The 26,696-nt window shown below is 45.3% G+C and overlaps 1 protein-coding gene across 4 annotated transcripts in view; it reads left to right on the top strand.

Moving 5' to 3' along the window:
• The window catches only part of PLEKHA2 (pleckstrin homology domain containing A2), a 73,908-nt gene extending 47,246 nt beyond the window's left edge, over window positions 1-26,662 (top strand). For all 4 annotated transcript variants that reach the window (XM_012476059.3, XM_012476058.3, XM_012476056.3 and 1 more), the window contains exons 6-12: window positions 1,993-2,133; window positions 3,573-3,719; window positions 4,043-4,111; window positions 4,809-4,879; window positions 9,444-9,507; window positions 21,482-21,559; window positions 22,374-26,662. In XM_012476059.3, coding sequence (XP_012331482.1) covers window positions 1,993-2,133; window positions 3,573-3,719; window positions 4,043-4,111; window positions 4,809-4,879; window positions 9,444-9,507; window positions 21,482-21,559; window positions 22,374-22,736 — 933 coding nt within the window. In that variant the 3' untranslated portion in view covers window positions 22,737-26,662. The remainder of the gene's footprint in view (window positions 1-1,992; window positions 2,134-3,572; window positions 3,720-4,042; window positions 4,112-4,808; window positions 4,880-9,443; window positions 9,508-21,481; window positions 21,560-22,373) is intronic.
• The last annotated feature ends 34 nt before the right edge of the window (window positions 26,663-26,696 follow it).

Below are 26,696 nucleotides of genomic sequence, written 5' to 3'. Positions count from 1 at the left end.
CACCACACCCGGCCGACATTCAGCTGTTAATCCTGGCTTTGGGCAAATGACTCCACTGTTCTGGGCCTCTTTTTTTTTTTTCTTTCTTTCTTATGAAATGTAAGATTTCCTCAGCGTTTGCAGACTCTAGTATAAATGAACGAAGTGGGCGAGGAGGAAGAAACGTGGCAACAGGAATGAGGATAAGTGCCATCTGACCCCTGGCGTCTCCCGTTCTGCTGGGGAGAATAGTAGGGACTGTCGAAACACAGAATGTACTTTCTGTCTAAGAGAGAACTGCTGCATAGCTGAAATTCTGGATTTTTCTGTGAAATATCCCAAAATTTAGATGCAGATTGAAAAAAACACTGCATGAGACTAACAAAACATTGTTTGGGCAAAGTCAGTTGGTGGGTCACCAATTTGCAACCTCTGGCCTGTGATTTCCAACCATGCAAATTCTGTGATGATTTGATCGGCTGTGGTGCCATATCTCTGTGAAGGAAGAATAAAGATAACTCATTCTTCTTTTTCTGAGATAGAGTCTCGCTTTGTTGTGCCCAGGCTGGAGTGCAGTGGCGTGATCTCAGCTCACTGCAACCTCCACCTCCCGGGTTCGACTGATTCTCCAGCTTCAACCCCCAAGCAGCTAGGACTATAGGCATGCACCATGGTGTCCGGCTAATGTTTTTTTTTGTATTTTTAGTAGAGACGGGGTTTCGCTGTGTTGGCCAGGTTGGTCTCAAACTCCTGACCTCAGGTGATTTGCCCACCTTAGTCTCCTTGGTGCTGGGATTACAGGCTCGAGCCACCGTGCCCGGCCGATAACTCATTCTTCTAAAAGGGCTCTGTGTATAATTATTATTACCACCTGGGAAGCCTTAATTAAAATATTTTGTAGTATGTTTTTCTTTTTAGTTGTGTTTCTAAAGTGCTTAATATACTCTATCATTTGGTAACCACAACAATGCTTACAATAAATATTATTATTCTTTTCGTTATATGCATGAGATGGTTTAGGCCTAGAGAGGTTTGATGATTTGCTGAAGGTCGCTCAGGTGGTTTGTGAGAGGTCAAGGGTTGTACCACACGCCTTCTGGCTCCAGACTTCACAGACCTCTTGTTCTGTCCCTTCATAGGCGTGGATTTTACCAGTTCCATCTGCCCAGAATGGCTTCCCCCAGCTTCGTGTTCCCAGTTTCATTCATTCATTCATTCATTTATTATTTTTTGAGACAGGGTCTCTGTCACCCAGCCTGGAGTGCAGTGGTGTGATTTTATTTCACTGCAGCCTCCAACTCCTGGGCTCAAGAGATTCTCCCACCTCCGCCTCTTGAGCAGCTATGTGCTACCACACCTGGCTAATTTTTTTCATTTTTGGTAGAGACGGGATCTCACTATGTTCCCCAGGCTGGTCTTGAACTCCTGGGCTCAAGTGACCCTCTTGTCTTGGCCTCCCAATGTGCTGGGATTACAGGTGTGAGGCCTCGGACCTGGCCCCAGGCTTCTGTTCACCCTCCAGGTTGCCGTTTGAGCATCTCCCTGCCTCCTTCTCTGGACACCGCCCTGCCCGCTCCGTTTCCAGCAGGTCCCTGCTGTGCACTGCCTCAGCTCCCATGATCTTTTTGGTGCCACTCACCACCATTTGTAATCACTCTGTTTGTTTTACCTATTTTTTTGGTTATTCTCCCTATTAGCATGTAAGTGCCATGAGGGTGGGGACCCATGTGTGTTTCACTTGACACTTTATCTTTGGTTTCTAGCCAGGGAAGGGCTGGCTCATAGTAGGTGCTCAAGAAATTCCTGGAGTCAGTTTGTATCTGTGTGTGGGGAGGGCATTGCTGGCCGAGCCGTTCATATTTGGATTTGGACTGTGGAAGGCCTGGGGAGGACACGGATGTCTGACTATAACTGCTACATTAGCTTTTCTCATGGCACCCCCATTCTGCTTTGGGCTCCCCACGTTTCCTAAACCTTCTGTTCCCCATTGACTGTTGCTGCCGCTTTCCCCAGGTACCCAAAGGTGGGGGCCTGCCTGTGACCACGGAAGTTCTCAAGAGCTTAGCAGCTCCTCCAGCCCTGGAGAAGAAGCCACAGGTGGCCTACAAGACGGAGATCATCGGAGGGGTGGTGGTCCACACACCCATCAGCCAGGTGAGGGCCCTGACTGGGGCTGCGGCAGGAGTGGGGGTGTAGAAGTGTCCATGGTGTGCCCGTGATGTGCTTGCAGCACTGTACTGGGGAAGGGAGGGTGGGAGTGGGCGAGCTCGCGCTGGTAGAGCCATCAGGAAAGTACAGGGCATGTTACATCCCCATTCATGGCTGTTAGGGATGGCAGTGCAGAAGTGGAGGCCACTGCATCTTTTTTTTTTTTTTTTTTTTTTTTTTTGAGATGGAATCTCTCTCTATTGCCCAGGCTGGAGTGCAATGGCGTGATCTTGGCTCACTGCAACCTCCGCCTCCTGGGTTCAAGAGATTCTCCTGCCTCAGCCTCCTGAGTAGCTGGGATTACAGGCATGTGCGACCATACCTGGCTAATTTTTGTATTTTTAGTAGAGGTGGTGTTTCACCATGTTGTCCAGGCTGGGCTTGAACTCCTGACCTCAGGTAATCCACTTGCCTCAGCCTCCCAGAGGGCTGGAATTACAGGCGTGAGCCACCGTGCCCAGCCGCCACTGCATCTTGCAGCCATGTGGCCTGTGCACAGGAGACACAGGAGATGAGCTCTTGTGAAACCCATGGGAAATGGGACAGAGGAAGGTGACGAGGCTGGAAACCAGCCCGGTGTCCCTCCTGATTCGCATTCTCTATCCTTCCCTTTCTCCTGGGTCGGCCCAACCTCCCTGATGCTGGCTCTGTGAAAGTACCCAGTTGAGTGCATGACAGAGCAAAAGAAAGGTTTATTTTCCTGTTTTAATTATTTTATTTAGTTAATTTGTTTTTTGAGACAGGGTCTCACTCTGCTGCCCTGGCTGAAGTTCAGATATACATAATCATGGCTCAGTGTAGCCTCTGTTTCCTAGGCTCAGGCAATCCTCCCACCTCAGCCTTCCCAGGCTCAAGTGGGACCACAGGCAGGTGTCACCATGCCCGGCTAATTTTTTTGTATTTTTTTATGGAGATGGGGTTTTGCCATGTTCTTATTTAATTTTTTTAGAGACAGAGTCTTGCTCTGTTACCCAGACTAAAGTGCAGTGGTGTAATTATGGTTCACTGCAGCCTCCGACTCCTGGGCTCAAGCCATCCTCCCACCTCTGCTTCCTGAGTAGCTGGGACTACTACATGCCTGGCTTTAAAATTTTTAAATTTTAAGATCAAAATTTAAAAAAAATTTTAAACAATTTTTAATTTTTTTGTAGAGACCAGTTCTCACTGTGTTGCCCAGACTGGTTTCAAACTCCTGGGCTCAAGTGATCCTCCTGCCTTGGCCTCCCAAAGTGTTGGGATTACAGGCATGAGCCACTGTGCCTACCATTTATTTATTCTTTGACTTAGGGCAAAGAGGCGAGAGATTCTTCAGGCAGAGGGAGGTGGGTGGGGGTGCGGCTGCATAGAGGGAGAGAGGTGCTGATCCTGACACTGTTTCCTTGCAGAACGGTGGGGATGGGCAGGAAGGGAGTGAGCCTGGGTCCCACGCCATCCTTCGAAGGTCTCAGAGTTACATCCCCACGTCAGGCTGCCGTGCTTCCACCGGGCCTCCCCTCATTAAGAGTGGTTACTGCGTGAAGCAAGGGAACGTGGTGAGTGTCAGCACAGGGGCTGGAATGGGATTCCTGTGACTCCTCAGAGCTAGTGGCTGTAGACATAGCAGAGGGGAGAGGAGATTGACAGGAGGTGCCTCAGTCCTCCATAGAGCCTCTACCTTCAAGGGTGAGATTTTGGCACTGACCATTGGCCCCCACCTGTCAGAGGTATCGCCCCTGATATGAAGAAGCCCTTGTCCCTGATGAACATGGGAGCCAGATTTCCATGGCACTGGGTCCCTGGGAACTTAGCATTAGAACACCGTCCACAATGCTGGGGACCTCTCGCTAACGTTCCGTCCTTTATTTTTTTACTGCAGCGGAAGAGCTGGAAACGTCGCTTCTTTGCACTTGATGACTTTACCATCTGTTACTTCAAGTGTGAACAGGTGTGTAGTAGCTTTGCTGTCCTTCTGAGAGGTCACAGAAACTAAGAGGTGCACAGATGCACACCCACAGGAGAGCATGCATGAGTGGAGATGTGGGCACACAGAGACTTCAAAGGCACCTCTGTCTTATCTCCATCCACTCTGTGCACACATCTTGACAGTGACAGTAAAGTGTCCTCTGCAGTGAGCTGTGGTGTGGCCAGAGTCACAGCCACGCAGCTTCTTCTTAGATTTTTTTTTCTTGTTTCTTGTTTTGGAGGGAGGGTCTGTCACCCAGGCTGGAGCACAGTGGTGCCATCATAACTCACTGCAGCCTTGACCTCCCAGACTCAAGCGATCCTCTCACCTCAGCCTCCCAAGTAGCTGGGATGACAGGCAAGTGCCACCACACCCAGCTAATTTTTAATTTCTTTTATTTTTTGTAGAGACAGGGTTTCACTATGTTGCCCAGGCTGATATTGAACTCCTGGCCTCAAGCAGTCCTCCTGCCTTGGCCTCCCAAAGTCCTGGTATTACAGGCATGAGCCACACTGCCCAGCCAGATTTTTTTTTTCTCTTGCTGATTATTTTGAGACCAGGTTGTTTGTCAACCTGATTTGAGCCGACCATCTCTGAGAAAGCGGTGTTGATCATCTGGTCTGGATCATGATATGACACAGACAGCCTCACTTACCTGTCTTTCTGTTCTTTCCACCAGGACCGAGAACCACTGCGTACTATATTTCTTAAGGATGTTCTCAAGACCCATGAATGTCTGGTCAAGTCTGGGTAATCGTCTCTGCTTTTTCTCTTCTGATCCAAACCTCCATTTGTCCTCATAAATCTCCCTTTACTACCCTTTAGAGACTCTATGCAAGAGTTATCTTCTTCCAGGAGCCAGGTGCAGGGGCCTGACTAGCACCTTGTAGCTGACTCAGTGCATCCAAGTCAACGCAGGGAGGAGACCGCCCTGGGCACACTTGCCCTCTTCCCATACCTTACTCTGGCTCCCAAGCAGACAAGTCCGTGTAATAGTTTTTGGTGGCCAAAGGAAAGGATATAGAAACAAAGAGTAGGGCTCCGATGCTTCTCAGATATTAGGATTAGATGCTCAATCCCTAGCACAACTCAGGCTCAGAAGAGAGCCATGCCTCTAGGTCACTAACCTCAGTGCTTCTGGTCATATCGCTGTACCAGTGCCTCTTCCCTGACCTTATGCCTTTTCTCCTCCTGACCCCGATGTCCCATTAACACAAGGGTGATTCATAGCATCTCTGTGTTACTCCCACTGGGAAGGAAGAACAGGTATTTTAAAGATATTCCTCTGTCCACTAGGAAATGGTTACCTTCCAAGTGCCACATTGCATAGGATGAGTTTGGGACTTGGCAAGGGATCTTCCAGATCCCACATCTAATACAGATGCCTATAGAACTAAACTTTAGGCCGGGCGTGGTGGCTCACTCCTGTAATCCCAGCACTTTGGGAGGCCGAGGCGGGCAGATCATGAGGTCAGGAGATCGAGACCAGCCTGGCCAATGTGGTGAAACCCCATCTCTACTAAAAATACAAAAATTAGCTAGGTGTGGTGGTGTGTCCCTGTAATCCCAGCTACTCGTGAGGATGAGGCAGGAGAATCGCTCGAACCTGGGAGGCGGTGGTTGCGGTGAACCGAGATCATGCCACTGCACTCCAGCCTGGGTGTCAGAGTGAAACTCTGTCTCAAACAAACAAACACACAAACAAACAAAAAAACAAACAACAAAAACCCCTAAATTTTAGAGACCCCAAGGGTATTAGGGCATCCAGAAACCCTCTTCCTGGCCATCAATCTGCAATCTTTAGAGACTGCATGTTTGTGTTTCTCTGTCTCACGGCTTGTGCCTGCAGACATCAGGAAAGCTGTTCACAGCAGGCCAACTCTTCTCCCATGAAGGCATGAACAGTCTTGCTTGAAAACAACATGCTGTGTGACCCAGGGAGGCAGGAACAGAAGCTCTCTCCTGAGTCTTGCAAATGGCAGTTGCAGAGTACAGAAGATGGGGGGTTCCCAGTGACAATTTGTAATTCATGAAAGTAACTATAGATGGAAATTCCATAAGTGTGGCTCCAGAAGTAGGCAGAGGAAAGACTGGGCATGGTGGGAGCCTTGATTGTACCGGACCCTGGAGGGCCCTTGCAGGTGTGAGACCACCTGGGCACACTGGAGAAGCTTAGAGAACCATAAGGAACTTACTATTAAATCCTGAGAGTGCCTTGAACTTTCCCTGACTCCAACTCTGCCAGCGTCACACCGAACTGAGGTAAAGAAGTCAGGGACTAGCAGGGAAGGAAGGTCCTTAGGGCTCCAGGGCTGCTTGATCTCCCTGGAACCCAGCCCTGGGGTTTAGGACATCTTGATAATCAGTGAATATTTGTTCAAGTGAATTGAATTGAGTTCAAAGGCACCATGTAGACTTGTGTTGCTTTAAAAAATATGTATCTTTTTAGGCCAGGCACAGTGGCTTAGACCTGTAATCCACTCCCAGCACTTTAGGAGGCTGAGGTGGGTGGATCAGCTGAGGCCAGGAGTTCAAGACAAGCCTGGCCAACATGGCGAAACCCCGTCTCTACTAAAAATACAAAAAATTAGCCATGTATGGTGGCGGGCACCTATAATCCCAGCTACTTGGGAGGCTGTGGCAGGAGAATCGCTTGAACCCCGGAGGCGGGGATTGCAGTGAGCTGAGATTGCGACATTGCACTCCAGCCTGGGCAACAAGAGCAAAAATTCATCTAAATTAAAAATTTTTTTTTTTAGATTTTTAATTTTTTAAAATTTCAGTAGTTTTTGGGGAACAGGTGGTGTTTGGTTGCATGGAAAAGTTCTTCAGTGCTGATTTCTGAGGTTTGGTGCACCCGTCTGCAGCGGTGTCCACAGAGCCCAACGCGTAGCCTCACCCGCCTCGCGCCCTTCCCACCCCGAGAAGTGGATGTGAAAGGCATGGGGATTTCCCACCTGCTTTTCTTTCACCTCCTCGGTAGTTGTTTATGTGACTTTACTGGCTATGCATGAGTAGAATTTGAAAGGTTAAGAGTTTTTTTTCTTTTTGTGACAGAGTTTGACACTTGTCCCCCATGCTGGAGTACAATGGTGCAATCTCGTCTCACTGCAACCTCTGCCTCCCAGGGTCAAGCGATTCTCCTACCTCAGCCTCCCAAGCAGCTGGGATTGCAGGCATGTGCCACCATGCCTGGCTAATTTTGTATTTTTAGTAGAGACGGGGTTTCTCCATGTTGGTCAGGCTGGTCTCAAACTCCCAACCTCAGATGATGCACCTGCCTCTGCCTCCCAAAACGCTGGGATTACAGATGTGAGCCGCCGTGCCCGGCAAAAGAGCCATTTTTAATTCAGAAACACAGAAAGTAATTATAGTTGGTGAAATGTGCTTCAAGTGACTATTCTGTGACACACATTATGCCGGATGCCTTCTGTACTTTGTAACTAACTGGTCTTTGTAGTGACCAGCCCGATAAAGGGGGTCCTCTCATTTATCTCCGTTTTACACTTGGCGTCACAAAGGCTTCCTAAGTTTTTACAACATTCTCAAAGGTCTCTTCCCTACGTGTAGTCAGGATTCGCCCCAGGTCTGTCTGGCCCCTGTCCTGTTGTTCTTCCTCATGGGTCTCTGGTCTCATGCACTCCTTTGCCCAGGTACCCGTGGCACTGGCCGAGCCCCTGCCATTTACTTGCAGGCTTTCTCATTCACGAAGCCAACTCCACCTGTGATCAGTCCTTTCCAACTCTTGGCGTACAATACACAATCGAACATCCGGTGTTACAGTTTTGCTTCCTTATATTCTATTTTTTTGGAGATGATAGTCTTGCTCTGTCCCCCAGGCTGCAGTGCAGTGGTTAAATCACAGTGCATTGCAAGCTCTGCCTGCCAGGCTTCGTGATCCTCCCACCTCAGCCTCCCGAGTAGCTGGGACATAGATGTGTGCCACGACACCCTACTCATTTTTGTATTTTTTTGTAGAGACGATGTTTACCATGTTGCCCAGGCTGGCCTAGAACTCAAGTGATCTGCCCGCCTTGGCCTCCCAAAGTGCTGGGATTACAGGCATGAGCCATCACACCTGGCCCTCATGTTCTTTCATTGGGTGGGAATTAGGTCTTTTACTCTTAATATACTCCCTGAAGTGTCAGGTGATATACACAGAAGGCATTTAACACTGGGAAGTAACTTGGGCTGCTCTGAGGTTTGATACTGAGCATCAGCTACTTCCTGCCCTCTTCCTTGCAGAAGTCAGGATTTCTTTTCCAAAACGCACACCCAGTAGTGTCCCCTAAAGAAGTGTCCTACAGTCGTCTCCTCTCCCCTTGCTTTCCCCCTCTTTAAGCTCTTTGTCTCCTGGGCACCCGCACAGTGAGGCAAGGAGCAGGAGCTGAGTGAAGCTGATGGAGCTGCTGCGTGGGTGGAGGAGACGGTTTAGGGAATGGAGAGCTGGCTCCCGTAGGAGAGGCCAGTGGCAGTGGAGTAATTAAAAGCATAGGCTCACTGGGTGCAGTGGCTCTCGCCTGTAATCCTAGCACTTTGGGAAGCTGAGGCAGGCAGATTGCTTGAGCTCAGGAGTTCAAGACCAGCCTGGGCAACATGGGAAAACCCTGTCTCTATAACAAATACAAAAATTAGCCAGAAGTGGTGGCATGTACCTGTAGTCCCAGTGAGCCATAATTGCACCACTGGACTCCAGCCTGGGCAACAGAGCCAGACCTTGTCTCAAAAAAACAAATAAATAAAGCAGAGACTCTGGAGTCAGACCTGGTTTCCAAATCTCCAGCAACTTGGAGGAGTAATTTAAGCTCTGACTCTGAGTGTGGGTCTGGGTTTCCTCATCTGTAAAATGGGGAAAGTCTGAAGTGCTCCCCGGGACTATTATGAAGATTAGATGAAATAATCAGCAAAAAAGCACCAGAAACGGTGCTTCCCACAAAGCATCTCATACACCTTAGAGGGAGGGAGGGAGGCAGGCCAGCAGGAAGGAAACTGTAGGAGATGATGGGTGGGGGGTTGGGGGTTGGATATTAGGCAGGAGGTTTTGGAGGGAAAAGAGCTTGTTAGAACTGCTGGTGGGAGAGGGGCCTGGGGAGGGTCCATCTGGATGGCAGAGCCTCCTGAGACCCTCTAGGAAATGAGGAAACCCCTGGAGTGTTGATTTCAAGGCAGGAGCTGGAGGAAGAATGGCTGGGAACCACGCTTGCCATGCATCTTCCATTTTTATGGTCGAGGGCACTGGAGTCTCAACTTCGGACATATTGATCCTCCATGTGTATGCCAGCCGCCGTAACGTTCTTTCTCTTTCTCCGTCTAGTGATCTCTTAATGAGAGACAACCTGTTTGAAATAATAACAAGCTCCAGGACCTTCTACGTGCAGGTAAAAGACTCTGGCGTTCTGTTTCTGTGAATGGTGCACTCATCGGCCCTGTCCTTTCCTTTGCTTTCTCTTTTCATTTGCTTGAAGTTTCTAGGCAGTAAATTTAGCCTTTGAGAGTCAGTCTGAGTCCCATTTCATCCAAAACAGGATGTTTGCCAAAAGCTTCCCAACCATAAAATAATGAAAGCAGGTTGAGCTGCTCTACTGGGGAATGTGAGTGTGTACCAGTTGCTCTCAGCTGCTGGGCTCCAGCTAAGCAGAGAAAAGGAGAACTGGTCAGTAATTTCACTTCTCCTTTGGAGGGTATTTATAAGTCTCGTCTGTGTGTGGACATTACTGTGTGCGGAAGGACAAAAGCACAGAGGGCCCTGTGCAGGCACCAGGTGCACAGCCCAGCTGCACAGAGGAAGCCATTGTTCAGGCTCTGACGGTTCACTTATCAGGAGCTTCTCCCTCCACCCACAGCTCTGGAGTTCTCCCAACTCCTTCTAAAGTCATTGGAGCTAGAAAGGCAGATTTCCAAGCAGGGACTAGACTTTGAGGGCCAAGTCCTCACCCAGCCTGCCTAGCAGTGCACAGAGAGTGCCTTGATTTGCAGCCTCGTGGTGATGCTGGACTTTTAGTATTAAAACTGACACTTAAGGCCGGGCGCGGTGGCTCATGCCTGGAATCCCAGCACTTTGGGAGGCTCAGGTGGGTGGATCACTTGAGGTCAGGAGTTGGAGACTAGCTTGGCCAACATGATGAAACTCCATCTCTACTAAAAGTACAAAAGAATTAGCTGGACATGATGGTGTGTACCTGCAATCCCAACTACTTGGGAGACTGAGGCAGGAAAATCACTTGAACCTGGGAGGCAGAGGTTGCAGTGAACCGAGATTGTGCCACTGCACTCCAGTCTGGGTGACTGGGTGACAGAGTGAGACTCTGTCTCAAAGAAAAAAAAAAGAACAGAAATAAAAACCTGACAAATAAGCAGGTTGGTTTAAAGATGGGACTTCCCAACTAAAGCTTTCAGAGCTCCCACTGTCCTTTCTTCTCTGCTGCGTGTAGTTCCCTGGTAAGCAGCATCCCTTCCCCAAGGGGCTGGTCCCCTTTCCCATTGCTTGGCAGCAATTCCTGTCATGAGTCCTTCCGCCCGAGCCCGGCAGGCGTTTGAGTGACTTAGTCATCTCAGGGCTGCACCCATTTGGACAAACACATGCCATCCAGGAAGGGACAACGGAGTGGGGCCTGGGGGCTTGGGAGCAAACTGGAGCTGTGGAAGGGGCTGCCGTGGGCATCAGAGCTGCTCATTCACTGGCACCATTACCACTCAGGGACAAGGTTTAACCCGTAGGTGCACTACACGTTTGTAGTTCTTGCAGTCCACAGATACTTGTAGAGTATCCTCAGAGTGCTGGGCATTTTGTCTCAGGCTGGGGACACCAGGTTAAACAGAACGGATCTTGAACCCGAGAGAGAGAGCTTGTCAAGTCCATAGGCAGTTAAACGGTGGCATGGCGCAGGGGAGGGAGCGTTGGGGGAGATGGACCCACGGGGTAATTTGCAGACAGTGAAATGATTCTGTATGACACGGTAATGGTGGGCGGGTGATGAAGAACTTCACAGCACAAAGACTTGACCTAATGTATGAAAATCAAGACAAAAATTTAGGAAGTCAAGTCATGTTCCAAAGATATTACATCATCTACATGTCACATTTCTGCATTTCCCAGCAGGAAATGCAGAATGTGACAATAGTCTAAATGTATTACAGGTCCTCTCTGAAGGGGTAGGGGAATAACAAAATTTAAAAAATGGTGTGATAAGTGCTATTGCCGTTAGACTGAAGACAGGTTGCCACGTGAACCATAAGCAAGGCGCCTCACCCAGTCTTAGGGAGTCAGGGGAGGGTTCCTGAGGAAAGATACAGCTAAGCTCAGTCTGCGGGGGGAAGAGTGGCCCAGGCAAATAAAGTAACAGGTATTGTTTTAAAGCCTGGTAATGAAAGGAGCATAGGGCACAAAGGAGGGGACGGTTAGGCATGGAGGACCCGCACATGCCTTATTGAAGAGCTTGTATTTTATCTTTAGAATTAATGCCCTTAGAGGTTAAACAGAGGGTGTGATCTGATCTGCTTTGTCTTTAAAATCTATCACTTGGGCCGAGCATGTTGGATCATGCTTATAATCCCAGCACTGTGGGAGGCCAAGGCAGGCGGATCATGAGGTCAAGAGATCAAGACAAGCCTGGCCAACATCGTGAAATCCCGTCTCTACTAAAAATACAAAAATTAGCTGGATGTGGTGGTGGGCACCTGTAGTCCCAGCTACTTGGGAGGCTGAGGCAGGAGAATCGCTTGAACCCGGGAGGCAGAAGCTGCAGTGAGCCGAGATCACGCCATTGCACTCAAGCCTGGCGACATAGCAAGACTCTGTCTCTAAATAAATAAATATCACTTGGAAGTTATTTAGCTTCCACAGCTTTGTTTTTCTCATCTGTGAAATGGAGATGATTCAACCCCAGCCCTTTTAATGACATGCTGTCAAGGATTGCCGGGCCCCATGCAGTGTGGGACACGGAGGAGAAAGGGCTAAGATAGGACGAGAGAGAACAGTTTGAAGGCTGTTGCTAGTAATTTAGTGAGGGATAAAGGAAGTCTGAATGAGGGTAGACGGAGAAAAGTGGAACATTTGAGAGATATTAAAAAGGTAGATTTTCCAGGACTTGAGAGTGGGTCGGATGAAGGGAGAGAGGACAGGGGAGGAGAATGCCCGGATGTTTGGCCCGAGCCTCAGGGTGGCTCAGGGCAGCAGTCAGTGTGACAGGAGCATGGGAGGAGGAGCTGTTGAGAGGAAACATGAGGTTAGCATGGGTGGTTCAGAATTTGCAGTGCCTGCTAGATATCCAAGGAGACGTGTTGTGAAGACCATTAGATACACACTGCTTGGCACATTGCTGACACTAAATAAATATTTGTTAAGTGAATGACAGAGTCAGGAGAGAGCTTTGAATTGAAGATAGCAATTTGGGAAACACGAAACCCAACCAAAAAATGTTCCAAAGATATTACATCATCTACATGAGTGTACACACATTTTCCAGAAGATTCTAATCACCCTGTCTTCCATTGCCTTCTGCTCCCCACATTTCTGGGATAATAGAACACTACCATCACCCTGAATAAATAAATGAGAGAGTGGACAAATCTATTTACAACACCTAACTCAAAAACAATGGAAAGAGAAGAGTATAGATTAGAAATCATTTAAAATATTTATCAATTTATTAAAAATAGTAACTACAAAGCTATGGTGGCATGCACCTGTAGTCCCAGCTACTTGGGAGGCTGAGGCAGGAGGATCATTTGAGCCCCAGAGTTTGAGGGTGCAGTGAGCTATGATCTCGCCACTGCACTCCAGCTTGGGTGACAAATCAAAACCCTTCAAAGACCTTGTCTAAAAAAAAAAAATAGCAATCACAAACGCATTATCTGTTAACAAAACAGATTTTGTGAAAAAAAAATTTTCTAAAAAATAGCAAGAGTAGTATTGTTTTTACATTTTTGCAAATCTTTAATGGCTGGCATAATAGAAGGCAATAGGATTCTCCCATCTGCCTTTGCGTGCTATCTGTGGTCATATGTTGTTTTAATTGAAGAATATGGAGAAAATCTGGCCTCACACAGATGTGTATTTGGAAAAAAGGAATATTTTAATAGCCCTTTTAGATAATTGTGGATATTCTTTAATTCTATACCAAAACTTGAGAAATGTTAATTTCTTAATGTTTAGGTGCAATGTGGACTCTAAAGCCGTATCAAGAAAGTTTTATACTCTTATATTAAAATCCATTGGTCAGTTTTACACTTCGAATAAATACTTTTTATCCATGCATGTTTTTTAACAGCATGCATTGGTCATTTGGAAAATAGTGGTCTCACTGAGGTATGCCGATATTCAAACTGTTGACACATTTTATTATGTACTATCCAAAATCACATCATGAAAATATTACCACTAATATCGTTAACAGTCTTTGCGTGTAGAATACTGCCAAGCTCATGGAGGTAGCCGGAAGTTTTTTGAAATTCTAATTTTTGCTTTGAAAGCTCAAAACTTACTCATTTGGGGGATAAAAATCTACCAAATACCTAACTCTGAATAAGTTTGACTGACAGTTTGATGTTAGTCATTTGTTCTAAAGTAAAAATCATGTTTTAGGCTGGGCACAGTGGCTTACGCCTGTAATCCTAGGACTTTGGGAGGCCAAAAAAGCAGGCAGATCACCTGAGGTCAGGAGTTTGAGACCAGTCTGGCCAACATAGTGAAACCCCATCTTTACCAAAAATACAAAAATTAGCCAGGTGTGTTAGTGCACACCTGTAATCCCAGTTACTTGGGAGGCTGAGTCAGGAGAATCGCTTGAACCCAGGAGGCAGAGTTTGCAGTGAACCAAGATCACACCACTGCACTCCAGCCGGGGAGATAGAACAAGATTCTGTCTCAAAAAATTAAATAAATAAATAAAAATTGTGTTTACACAAAAGGTGAAAGAATATGACTACTGGATACCGAGTTTGGTGCTAAGATGCTGGCAGCTTTACCCACTGTGCCAAAGTGTCATTCTGACCCGCTCCCCAAGGCTATGCTCAGTAAATCTGCCAGAAAGAACCATTCATCTTATCTATAGAGCTAGACCAAAGATCAGGGCAGATCAAGGTGGAGAAGACTCCCAGAAAGAAGAGAAAGAATCGATTTAGATTCTAACGACTGAGGTATTGGCCATGTAACTCACATGTCACATTTATATATAGTTTGTCCCCTGTGATTTCTCACACTGTAGTAGTCTTTTCTGTTAGTAAAAAGCTACCATTGTTTTCTTTTTTGGGTGAGACAGAGTCTCATTCTGTCACCAGACTTGAGTGCAGTGGCACAATCTTGGCTCACTGGAATCTCCGCCTCCCAGGTTCAAGCAATTATCCTGCCTCAGCTTCCCGAGTAGCTGCGAATACAGGCGCACACCACTACGCCCAGCTAATTTTTTTGTATTTTTAGTAGAGATGGGGTTCCACCACATTGGCCAGGATGGTCTCGATCTCCTGACCTCATGATCCACCTGCCTCGGCCTCCCAAAGTGCTGGGATTACAGGCTTGAGTCACCATGCCCGGCCAAAAAAGCCGCCATTTCTTGGACACTTAGATGTCCCAGGCATAGTGCTAAAGAACTTACAGGTAGTGTAAGTTAAAGTTTGTCACTTTGTAGTATAAGTTGATCACTTAAATCTCAGCTGTCTCTGAAGCTGTCTCGTTCACACACAGGAAAATGAAGGCTTCGAAGGTAAATTATTTGTGCAAAATCATAATCTAGTGAATTATGGAACCGGCTGGGAAGCACCAGGTGCTGGACAAGACTTGCTCACTTGGGTTGTTTACGAGCAGCCTGGTCCAGGCTGGGTGCAGTGGGTCACACCTGTAATCCCAGCACTTTGAGACACCGAAGTGGAAGGATTGTTGGACTCCAGGAGTTTGACACCAGCCTGGGCAACCCAGTGAGACACCTGTCTCTAAAAACAAACAAACAAAAGTTAAAAAAAAAAGCAAAGCAAAAAACAAGAGCAGCCTGGTCCAGAGCCCGTGATACAGGGGGTATGTCCACAGACAACCAGAGAAGTCTGACTCTACTGGGGAAGACCAACTTGGGGTACCTGGGTATCTTGGTAAATGGATTGTGGTGACCAAAAATCCAAGATCTGGAAATAACCAGGTATCTAAGCAGGTAGAAAGACCAATGATTTCATCAAGATTGTCAGCAGGTAAACAGTACTCAGTTCTGGGCAAAAGTTCAAAATCAGATTTCAATTCTTGAGATACCAGGCAAGCAGAAGTCACCATTTTCCCATTTCCCATTCATAGAGGGTCAAGGGAATTAGGCATTTTATCAAGAGGAAAATTAGTTATTCGAAATGAGAAATGTGGTGCAAACTGGTCTTAGTAGCTGGGCATTCGCCCAGTTGTCAGAACTAGGGTGCTATGTGAGGACAAGAGTAGCAAGAAGTGGACTCAAGTGAGTTGCAGAGTGTTGCATTAAACTCTTTGGATACTTGCTGTTTAATTTAGACTACAGGGTGAATGATGTCACCCAGAACTAGGTAGTGTGCAATCTACACAGTCGTATGTGGCAGGGCTGTGTCTAGAGATGGCATTAGTTCTTGGGTAAGGAGGGCTGCAGAGATTGGGAATAGAATGAAGGAAGAGTCGCCTAAAAATTTTGGATAGTGGTAATGGCAGTAATCAGAGGTAGATAGGGAAGCCTTTTATGGATGGCCTCTAGAATTCATTGCTTCAAACCACTGTATCTATTATAGTGCTGGGCTTATATTAGTCAATAGAATCTCACCGGACTGCAATAAAACTGCAGGTTGCAGTAAGTCATTTTAATACCCTTTGTCCCTCTCATCTCAAAAACTGCCCGCGAGGATAGAAACCCTACTATTTCTCTTGAACCAAGCACCAGAAACAGGTGCACACACGTAAGCACACCAGGAAGAGATGAAGCTATGACCTTGGCACTTCCATTTTTGTTTAACTGTGTTTAAAGCATGTTTTTAGTCTCATAGTAATTCATCACGGGTGCGTGGACTTCAGCTGTGTGTGTTGTTTTTTTTTTAACCTCTGGTTCATGAAGCTCCTTTGTGATGTGGTTTTAAGATTTTGATGAACGCTAAGCACAGGCTCTCCATAGAAGATAACATACGTACATAATCGTAACTTTTGCATGCAATTTTGGAATTTCATTGACTTTTTGTTGCTCATGAATCCCAGTTCTTGAAACTGCTAGGAGAGATTATAGGCCAGGCATGGCGGCTCATGCCTGTAATCCCAGCACTTTGGGAGGCTGAGGCAGGAGGCTTGCTTGAGGCCAGGAGACCCTGCTCCAAAAAAAGTTTAAAAATAAAAATAAAAGATCGTAATTGAGATCTCTATAAAATAATGTTGTTTCTTCCCATATGGAATTAATTGCAATATCTGATTTTCTTTTTGAGTAGTATTTAAAAATAACATGTATTAGCGGGCAGCATTTATCTTCATGGCTAAGTTACTATCTAGGTTATCTGACCAAAAAATGTTCTTAAGAAGGAATTAGAGAATTAGAGAAGAAAAATAACTAGTAAACAATTTCTATCTTCATTAATTACTAAATGTTTTAAGAAAGAGATTTAGTTATTTTTCCTATCATATTAGCAGATTTAAAAAATTATAATATTTAATTCTAGAAAGGGTGAATGTAACAAAAATGTTGGCAAATGAAATTTTTATTATTGGCCAGAAATTTCTCTGTCCAGATGTAACAAGAGATTTAAAATGGTGTGAATTCTTTAATTTAGTAACTGCCTTGGGAGCTGAGGATTCCTAAATATTCCTAAATATGAAAAAATCAGCAGGGCGCGATGGCTCACCCGTGTGATCCCAGCACTTTGGGAGGCCGAGGCAGGTAGATCATGAGGTCAAACAATCAAGACCATCCTGGCTAACATGGTAAACCATCTCTACTAAAAATACAAAAAATTAGCTGGGCGTTGTGGCGTCCACCTGTAGTCCCAGCTATTGGGGAGGCTGAGGCAGGAGAGTCACTTGAACCTGGGAAGTGGAGGTTGCAGTGAGCCGAGATCCCACCACTGCACTCCATCCTGGGTGACAAGAGAGAAACTCTGTCTCATTAAAAAAAAAAAAAAAAAAGCTTTGCTTTAGGCCCAAAGATGTGAGTAGCAGCATTGTTTATATAAGAGGAGAATAGGAAAAAAATTAAAAATATATTTTAGAGCAGGGATCCCCACCCCTGGGCTGTGGACTGGCACTACTCCATGGCCTGTTGGGAACTGGACCGCACAGCAGGAGGGGAGCAGTGGAAGAGCAAACATTATTGCCCGAGTTTTGCCTCCTGTCGGATCAGCAGCGGCATTAAATTCTCATAGGACTGCAAATTCTGTTGTGAACTGTGCATGTGAGGGATCTAGGTTGTGTGCTCCCTATGAGAATCTAATAACTGATCTGAGGTGGAACACTTTCATCCCAAAAATACCCCCATCCCCCTCCCCTCACCCCTCTGAGTCCATGGAAAAGTTGACTTCCACAAAACTGAGTCCTATGCTGAAAAGGTTGAGGACCACTGTTTTAGAGGATTAGGTGAGTGAACCATGATATATCTACTGGGATCCCCTGAAAATGTTTACAAAGCTGTCTGATAGCATGGAAAAATTCTTCTATTATTAACTGAAAAAAAAAAAAAAATCGGGGTGGACACGGTGGCTCACACCTGTAATCCCAGCACTTCGAGAGGCCGAGGCGGGTGGATCATTTGAGGTCAGGAGTTTGAGACCAGCCTGGCCAACATGGTGAAACCCTGTCTCTACTAAAAACACAAAAATTAGCTGGGTGTGGTGGTGGGCGCCTGTAATACCAGCTAGTCGGGAGGCTGAGGCAGGAGACTTGTTTGAACCTGGGAAGCGGAGGTTGCAGTGATCTGAGACTGTGCCATTGCACTCCAGCCTGGCAACAGAGCAAAAGTCCATCTCAAAAAGAAAAAATAATAATATAATATATCTTTGTATTTTGGAAAACAAAGAAAAATGAATAACAAAAAGACTGCATTTGCTCTCAGTTGTTATTTTAGAATTTTGTGAGGTTTTAAAGTGATTTTATTTTTTTCTTGTTTTTTTCCTTTTTTTTTTTTTCTTTGCAAAGGTTAGGGAGAAGAGGTCTTGCTCTGTTGCCCATGCTGGTCTCAAACTCCTGGGCTTCAGCCGTCTTCCCACATCCTAAACTTTAGCCTTCTAATATTGTGGGATGACAGGCGTGAACCATAGCATCCAGCCAATTTTAATTTTTTATTTTTCTACATTTATTTTTTATATTGTCCTTAATGAGTTCTTGTTACTTGCAAATAGGAAAAAATAACAAATTGTATTAGGTAGTCATCCAGGAATAATAGTTGGTATTTTGATTCTTGCACTTGAGTGCCCAGTTAAATCAGGTGATTCCTAGTTTTCTGTGATTCTGTGATTTCTTGCTAAGCAGAGGCTTGGTGAAGACACCTGGGCTTGCTCTGTGGCACTCCTGGAGAAGGAGTTTGTGGTGTGGCAGTACTTCAAAGCGCGGTCAGGCAGGCGGCCTGTGGCCTGTGGGCGTAGCATTTGACATGGTGGGGAGCATTTCACTTGAGTGGTGGAAGGAGCATGGAGGTAGCTTAACACCCCTGGAAACTGATTACTGGATGTCATACTGGGGATGTTCCTGTCTGTTTAATGAAAATGTCAAATCTCCTACGTGATATAGGAGACTGTTTGTCCCTCAACCCATATGCCTCCTATCAAATCATCTTGTGTTTCCCTAGGAGGAAAATCTCTAATAAATGCTTTTCTCCTAATGGACGATGACCTCCATCTCATTCAAACTCAAAATAGCAGTTTCTTTTTTTTCTTCCTCCTATTGATTTTCAAAAATAGCAGTTTCATACCTCCAAATACATGATCTTATTTGATCTTGACAATTTGATCTTTGAGGTCGGAATTATCTGCAGTTTGAGAATGAGGAAGCTGAGGAAAGGTCTCATGGAGAGGGCAGTGCGCATATCTGTGAATGGTGGCATTTAAGCTTCGTTTGTTTCTCTCATATCATATAATAGTGAAAACAACAGTACTATCTGCTACTTAGAGCCCCTTGTGTGTGTCAGGCCCTGTTTCAACAGGTTTTCCCAATTGAGGTCATTTAATTCTCTCAATAATTAAGCTTGTGGAACAGGCCAGCCCTGATAATTGTAAGGAACCTTCTGGAAGGGTCTTGGAGTCCTTATCTTGGTGATCTTTTTGGACCAAGGATGGGTTTGTCTTTTTCTTGGGAAACTACCAGATTGTTAAATAACTGGAAAAAGTCAAGCAGGGAGAGAGTGCTCGTAAGTTTGCAGGTAGAACACCCGTTAGAGAGGTGTTTGCTTGGGGCACTTGTCACTACACCCTTCCGCCCTCGTGCTGGGCATGAACTGTTTCCCCTTGTAGGTATCTCCTGCACACATCTAACCAAGGAGGGTTTGTTTTGCGGTGACAGGAAGAGGCAGGGATGCAGGTTTGAAAATTTTGGTTCTACTGGTCAGGTCTTTTCCTGATAGAATGCAAAGAGAAGGAGTCACTCTGGGGACAGGGAGAATGAGGGGAGGATGTGGGGACCTTTGGGGGCCAGTGTGTGGTGGTGGCACATACATCTGCATGTGCACACCAATACACGCCTGTGTGTTTTGATGGGACTGTTAGGGGATGATGCTGGAGACAGAGGAAGGCCAACATGCATATTTCTGGAGGATTCCGCCTGGTCCCATCTGTGTCTGGCGCCTGATGCAGCCTCTAACAACGGGTGGGGCCCTCAGCCAGCGTTTGCTCTGTTCACTTGAGCTCAACTCCTGTAAAGCTTGAGGGCACTGACGGGCTCCACCTGCCATAGCGAGGCCGCTGGAGTTTCCTCCCTTTCTTCAACAAGCCGCTGCTGCCCCCTTCTGGGGCTTATAGGTTGTTTCTGGGAAGAAATACTTCAGTAACGGCTTTGTCCTACATAGTGTGAAGCTTGGTGCTCCAAGCCCCACAACTCTTTTAAATTTTTTTTTTTTTTTACGTTTTATTTTAGATTTGGGGATACATGTGAAGATATAATGATTTCTTTTTCTTTGGAGAGACACCCAGTAGTGGGATGCTGAGCTGAATGGTAGTTCTATTTTTAGTTCTTTGAGAAATCTCTCTACTCCCTTCCATAAAGGTTGTACTAATTTACATGCCTATCAGGAGTGTGTAAGCGTTCCCTATTCCCCACATCCTTGCCAGAATCTGTTTTTTGACTTAATAATAGCTATTCTGACTGGTGTGAGATGATATCTCATCATGGTTTTAATTTGTTTTTCTCCATTGATTAGGGATATTGAACATCTTTTCATATGCTTGTTGGCCACTTGTATGTCTTGTTTTGAAAACTATTCATGTCCTTTGCCCACTTTTTAATGGGATGATTTATGGTTTTGTTGCTGTTGTTGAGTTGTTTGAGTTCCTTGTAAATTTCAAAACAGACCAGTAGCTTGTACTCTGAGAAAAGCACCATTACTGAAGGCAATACATATCTTGGAGGATTTACAGAGGGATTTGGCTTTAATAGGGCTGGAACTGAAAGTGGGATTATTCTGTTCAGATAGTTACAGTGGAAAGGCGGCTATGTTGGGAGTGAGAAGTCGAATCTCGACCAGCCATAAACCTTGGACTTTGGCTTTCTGGGCCTCATTTTCCCTTTTTGTAAAAGTAGGAGGGCAGACTGGATCAGTTGTTTTCTAGAGGGGGTGACGGACTTCAACAGGGGATGGAGTCTTAAACTTTCCCTTTTCCACAGCCTATGCCCCATTTCAGAGAAGCTCCACTTTGGTTTTTTGTTTGTTTTGTTTTGAGATGGAGTTTCACCCTTGTTGCCCAGGCTGGAGTGTAATGGCACGATCTTGGCTCGCTGCAACCTCTGCCTCCCGGGTTCAAGGGATTCTTCTGCCTCAGCTTCCCGAGTAGCTGGGATTACAGGCATGCGCCATCACACCTGGCTAATTTTGTATTTTTAGTAGAGATGGGATTTCTCTATGTTGGTCAGGCTGGTCTCGAACTCCTGACCGCAGGTGATCTGCCCTCCTTAGCCTCCCAGAGTGCTGGGATTACAGGCGTGAGCCACCGTGCCTGGCCAGCAGCTCCACTTTGAGCAGTTTTATTTATTGGGTGTCAAATAAGATATTGCAGGGAAATAAGATATTGCAGGGAAAACATGTCCTTAAAAGTCTGAAAGCTGCTGGACTAGATGATTTCTGAGATGCTTTCTACCCCTGATGTTGTGATTTTATAAATTTAATATTGAGTCAGAGACTTGGAAGCTGAAATCATAGTGCCCAAAATTTCTCGGTAAGAGCCATAGATGTTTTGCAGGCGGACAGTCCAGAAGACATGCACAGCTGGATTAAGGAGATCGGGGCAGCTGTCCAGGCCCTCAAGTGCCACCCCAGAGTAAGTCACTTCCTTTCTGTTGCACAGTGTCAACTCAGAGATGAATTCCTCTCGAGTGGGCATGTTTTATTTGGTGATATAGGCAAGCAGCCCGGTCCCGAGATGCAGTTGAAGCCCCAGGCTGTCTTGCTTGTTTTTCTTGTTCTGCTAATTTGGGTACACATTTTTATTTTTCTCTTTTTGGTTGTGGGAGGAGGTGAGGTACGGTTGAATAGAGAAATGGAATTTCTTTCTTTCTTTTTCTTTCTTCTCTTTCCTCCTTCCTTCCTTTCTCTTTCTTTCTTTCTTTCTCTTTCTTCCTTTCTTTCTCTCTTTCTTCTTTCTCAATACAGAGTCTCGCTCTATCACCCAGACTGCAGTGCAGTGGCACAATCTCAGCTCACTGCAACCTCCGCCTCCCGGGTTCAAGTGATTCTCCTGCCTCAGCCTCCTGAGTAGCTGAGATTACAGGCAATCACCACCATGCCTGGCTAATTTTTGTATTTTTAGTAGAGATGGGGTTTTACCATGTTGGCCAGGCTGATCTTGAACTCCTGACCTCAGGTGATCCACCCACCTCAGCCTCCCAAAGTGCTGGGATTTCAGGCATAAGTTACCACACCTGGCTGAGAAATGGAATTTCTGATATGTCCTGCAAATCTCACTGCCACCATCTGGAGTGAATCCCGTTGAATGTATTTCATTTTGGTGGGCAAGCATCCCTGGACCTATGAAGTAGTGATCCTGGTTGGGTACTCTTCCTGGGACTTTGGGATAAACATTGTTTGAAAAGCCCTAAATTTCCTTTGTTTTTGCCTTCCTTTTATTCTTGTAGGAAATGTCCTTTTCTAGATCCATTTCTTTGACCCGACCTGGAAGCTCCAGCCTTTCAAGTGGCCCCAACTCTATCCTGTGCAGGGCGCGGCCACCTGTGGAGGAGAAGAAAGTCCTTTGCAAAGCCCCCTCTGTGGCCTCCTCCTGGCAGCCCTGGACACCTGTCCCCCAGGCTGGGGAGAAGCTACTTCCAGCCGAAGAGACTTCAGAGGACTCTTTGTTCATGCCTCGTCCTGGGGAGGGCAGTGGGGCTGGGGTGCCGCCCAGCTCCCGGCTAAGGCACAGATCAGAGCCCCAGCACCCCAAGGAAAAGCCATTTCTGTTCAACCTTGATGATGAAAACATACGGACCTCTGATGTGTGATGGAGCACAGTGCTGTGGGAGGGAGGGAGGACTTGAGAGAAGGAGGCTGTGACTCAGTTTCTCTACCTTGTTGGAGGGTAGTCAGAGGCCTTATGTCATTCATATTCCTGTGGATGCTCTTTGGGAGGGAGAGGCCCATCCAGCTGGGTGTGTGTGTGTGTGTGTGTGTGTGTGTGTGTGTGTGTGTGTAATATCAATGCAGAGTATTTAATTTGAGGATGTCATTATGTTAGACCTGTAGGCATACTCAGTGAAGAGCAGGCTACTTATTCTAACTCTTCTGAGGTCTTCCTGGGGAGGGGTTATTTTAGCAGCTCCTCTCCAGAGAGGGCTGGAAGTCCAGTTTCACCACTGACCAAGTTTTATTTCCTTGTCCTTATTTTAGTTTCTTCATTTTGTTTTCAGTCCAGGTGCTTCGCAGCTCTTTTGGAATGGGCCAGCATTAGTCTAATTTTAAACGCTGTGTGTTTTGTATCCTCGCGACTTGCTTTCTCTTTCTTCTTGCTGTTGCCCTTTGAATGAGGCCTTGTGTTGTTGCATGATCAGACCCTGTAATAGGCTGAGTTTCTACACACTTAACATGAATAGATACAAAGAGAATCTAGAGAGAGATATTTTTAAAGAAACTTGGCATAGAAACATTGATTTAGAGGTTATGAGTTGCTGCCAGAGATTCCTCCAATAGAGGAGCATAGAAAATTGAGTGTTGACTGGGCATGGTGGCTCACTCCTGTAATACCAGCACTTTGGGAGGCTGAGGAAGGTGGATTACCTGAGGTCAGGAGTTCGAGACCAGCCTGGCCAATATAGTGAAACGCTGTCTCTACTAAAAAAAAAAAAATGCAAAATTAGCCAGGCACGGTGGTGCATGTCTGTAATCCCAGCTACTCAGAAGGCTGAGGCAGGAGATTCACTTGAACCCAGGACGTGGAGGTTGCAGTGAGCTGAGATCCAACTCCAGCCCGGGCAACAAGAGCGAAACTCCATCTCAAAAAATAAAAGAAAATTCAATGTCCCACCCAAATTTTAGGGCATACCTCCTTCCATTTGACAAGAAGATACTATTTCCAGTGTCCCTGGGAGAATTCTTCCATCCAATTTATACGGTGAATTGCTGCCAGCATTCCCTAAAGGAAGAGAGAACTTAGCTTATTTCTGCCTGTAACTTTCATCAGCTAGATCAATTAATTGTATTTCTGAATTAAAAATTAGTGACTAGAGGAAGAGACTAAGGAAACCATTTTTACCTGAATAAATTGCTCTCCTTGTGTCCAAATCTAATGCAGAGGTGAAAACACTTGGTGAGAACGTCTGTAGTGGATTGAGGGGAATCATGTTTCTTTCAGGCTTTGCAATTTCCCTGAAGTCTGTGTCACACTGAGAACTTTTTCTGACTACTTTTATACCAGGACAACTAGGCTAAACTCAATTTAAATGAATAGCTTTAACTAGGCTACAGAGTTTAGCCTAGTTGCCCTGGTATAAAACAGGAAATCTACATCATTCCCTCTTTCTCTCCCTTCCATCCCTTCCCGTGCCTTTCCTGTACATGGTGGTATGCTTTTGCCCTCAGAAATTCTTGGTTTGGGAGTTATGTATTTATGAGTGATTGAGGTTACAACATACTTGGAGTAGCATGATTTCAAGAAGCCATTCCAAATTCTTATAGCTCCTTAGCTCTGGTTTTACCCTCACATTTTCCCCAAGGAAATTCTTTGGCTAGTCAAAGAAAGCACAAAATATGTGATGTGGAACTAATGAAAATAGGAACTTTTGAGATTTCTTTAAATATTCCCTGACTCACGGAAAAAAATGTTCTCTTTTGATGTTTACATTGTTAAAATCTACCCATTTCTCTCTCTCTCTCTTTTAAATAAATTATCCAGTGGATTACTATTGCTAAAGTAATTGGCCATTATAATAAGGAGAATGTGTTAAATTAAACATACTTAGGATCCATATGGTATTATCTTGATAAAGGGAAATGAGGACGCTAATTGGCAAACACTTGGGAATTCCAAGTTAGAGCATTGCTTGTTTATACATATATATATATTTTTTTTTTTTTTTAATTTTTAAGAGACAGGGTCTCACTCTGTCACCCAGGCTAGAGTGCAGTCGTGTGATTACAGTTCATCATATCTTTGAAATCCTGGGCTTAAGCAATCCTCCCATGTTAGCTTCCCAAGTAGCTATGACTACAGGGTTGTGCTACCTACCATGCCTGGCTAATTTTTAATTATTATTATTTTTTATGTACAGGGCCTGGCTATGTTGCCCAGGCTTATCTCAAACTCCTGGGCTCAAGTGATCCTCCTGCCTCTGCCTCCTAAAGTGCTGGGATTACAGGTGCGAGCTATGTGCCCAGCCAGAACATTGCTAATGTTGCCCAGGCTGATCTCAAACTCCTGGGCTCAAGTGATTCTCCTGGCTTAGCCTCCTAAAGTGCTGGGATTACAGGTGTGAGCTACTGTGCCCAGCCTGAACATTGTTAATGTAGTTCAATATCAGATAAATTATTATTGTCAATGAAACAAACTCTAAGGGCATTCTCATTCCGAAACTGTATTTCAAACTTCCTATTTTGTCAATATTTCTTACCTTCTGGCCAATTTTAAACCATAATCTTTTAATGTGAACCAAAGATGGTACGTATTTGACCAGTGCAGTTAGTTTTAAATGTATACAATTGAACCAAATGGAAAAAATAGGATGGGGACAGAGTATAGTTTAGTGACTAAGTGCATAGGCTCTGGAATAAATCTGAGGTTTTTTTTTTTTAAAGAACTAAAAAATGTACTGCATTTTCTTTGTGGAATAAAAACCTCACCTGAGCTGTGCTCTTTTCATAAGGCTTTTGAAGTGGTCTTGACCCACTGTGTATAACAGTATTCCAGGTGGTCTTCCTTATGGCTGGATAATGCCATCCATTAATCTTTAATTTTTATTTTTCGAAACAGTGTTTCACTCTGTCACCAGGCTGGAGCGCAGTGGCCTGATCATGGCTCACTACAGTCTGGACCTCCTGGGCTCAAGTGATTCCTTCCTCACACCCTCCCAAAGTACTCAAATTATAGGTGTGAGCCACCATGCCTGGTTTTTTTTATAGGTGTGAGCCGCCATCCATTGTTTTTGAAAGCTTCTATCGACTTGCTTATTCAGGGTCAGCTGATGGTTGGCAAAAATAATTTGGCCCTTAGTGTTAAGTGAGACGTCATAAGGGTATTGAGGCATACATTATAGAGATTGACTTCGGGTCAGTCATCTATTCTATACATCTATTTCTGAGTCTAATTCCCAGCTCCCAAGAGAAAGAAAGTAGTTTTAAGGTCCAGCTTTTTAGTCTATTTGAAGCAAAAGTTTTTTCTTTTCCATTTCCAAATATAAATATACTCTTATATGAGCTAAAAGGACCCCATGAATAAATAGCAGCTTTAGTAGTTGAGGAGTGGAATTTAGTAGGTTTGTTTTCAGTATAAGTCAGATAACGTATGTGGAGGTCACAGCGTTTTGGAAATTGGGTGTCCCAAGTGAACTTTGTTTATAAACTTCCGACCAGTTGGAAGCGGACAGGTTTGGTAAATCTTGTCTGCCGGCACCCTTTTCTTCCTTTGTTCCTCTTCCTCTCCGTGTTATTGCCTGCGACAGCCAGTCCTTCATGCTAGATAGAGTTCAGATAAAGCACATGTTTGGCAAAAACATACTGTTTGACCTCCTCCCCCTCTGCTTATGAAGGGGTAGCATGATTCTGTGTTTTAAAGCAGTGATGTTTCAGCTGTGAAATGCACTCGCTGTAAGCACTAGGCTGGGTGCATGGAAACTGTTACGCTTCTCATTTTATGTGATCTCCTAATTGGTATGAAGCAAAAATTTTCTAAAACTGTTTTGTGGCTTGTTTTGTAATAAAACCATGTGAAACACTGAAATATGGTCGTGTGTTTTTCTAATACTGACCTTCTG

Source organism: Aotus nancymaae, unplaced genomic scaffold (assembly GCF_030222135.1).
Source record: "Aotus nancymaae isolate 86718 unplaced genomic scaffold, 86718_ANA_hifiasm-v0.15.2.pri h1tg000079l, whole genome shotgun sequence".
Lineage (NCBI taxonomy): Eukaryota > Metazoa > Chordata > Mammalia > Primates > Aotidae > Aotus > Aotus nancymaae.
This window is presented reverse-complemented; position numbering and strand designations above follow the sequence as displayed.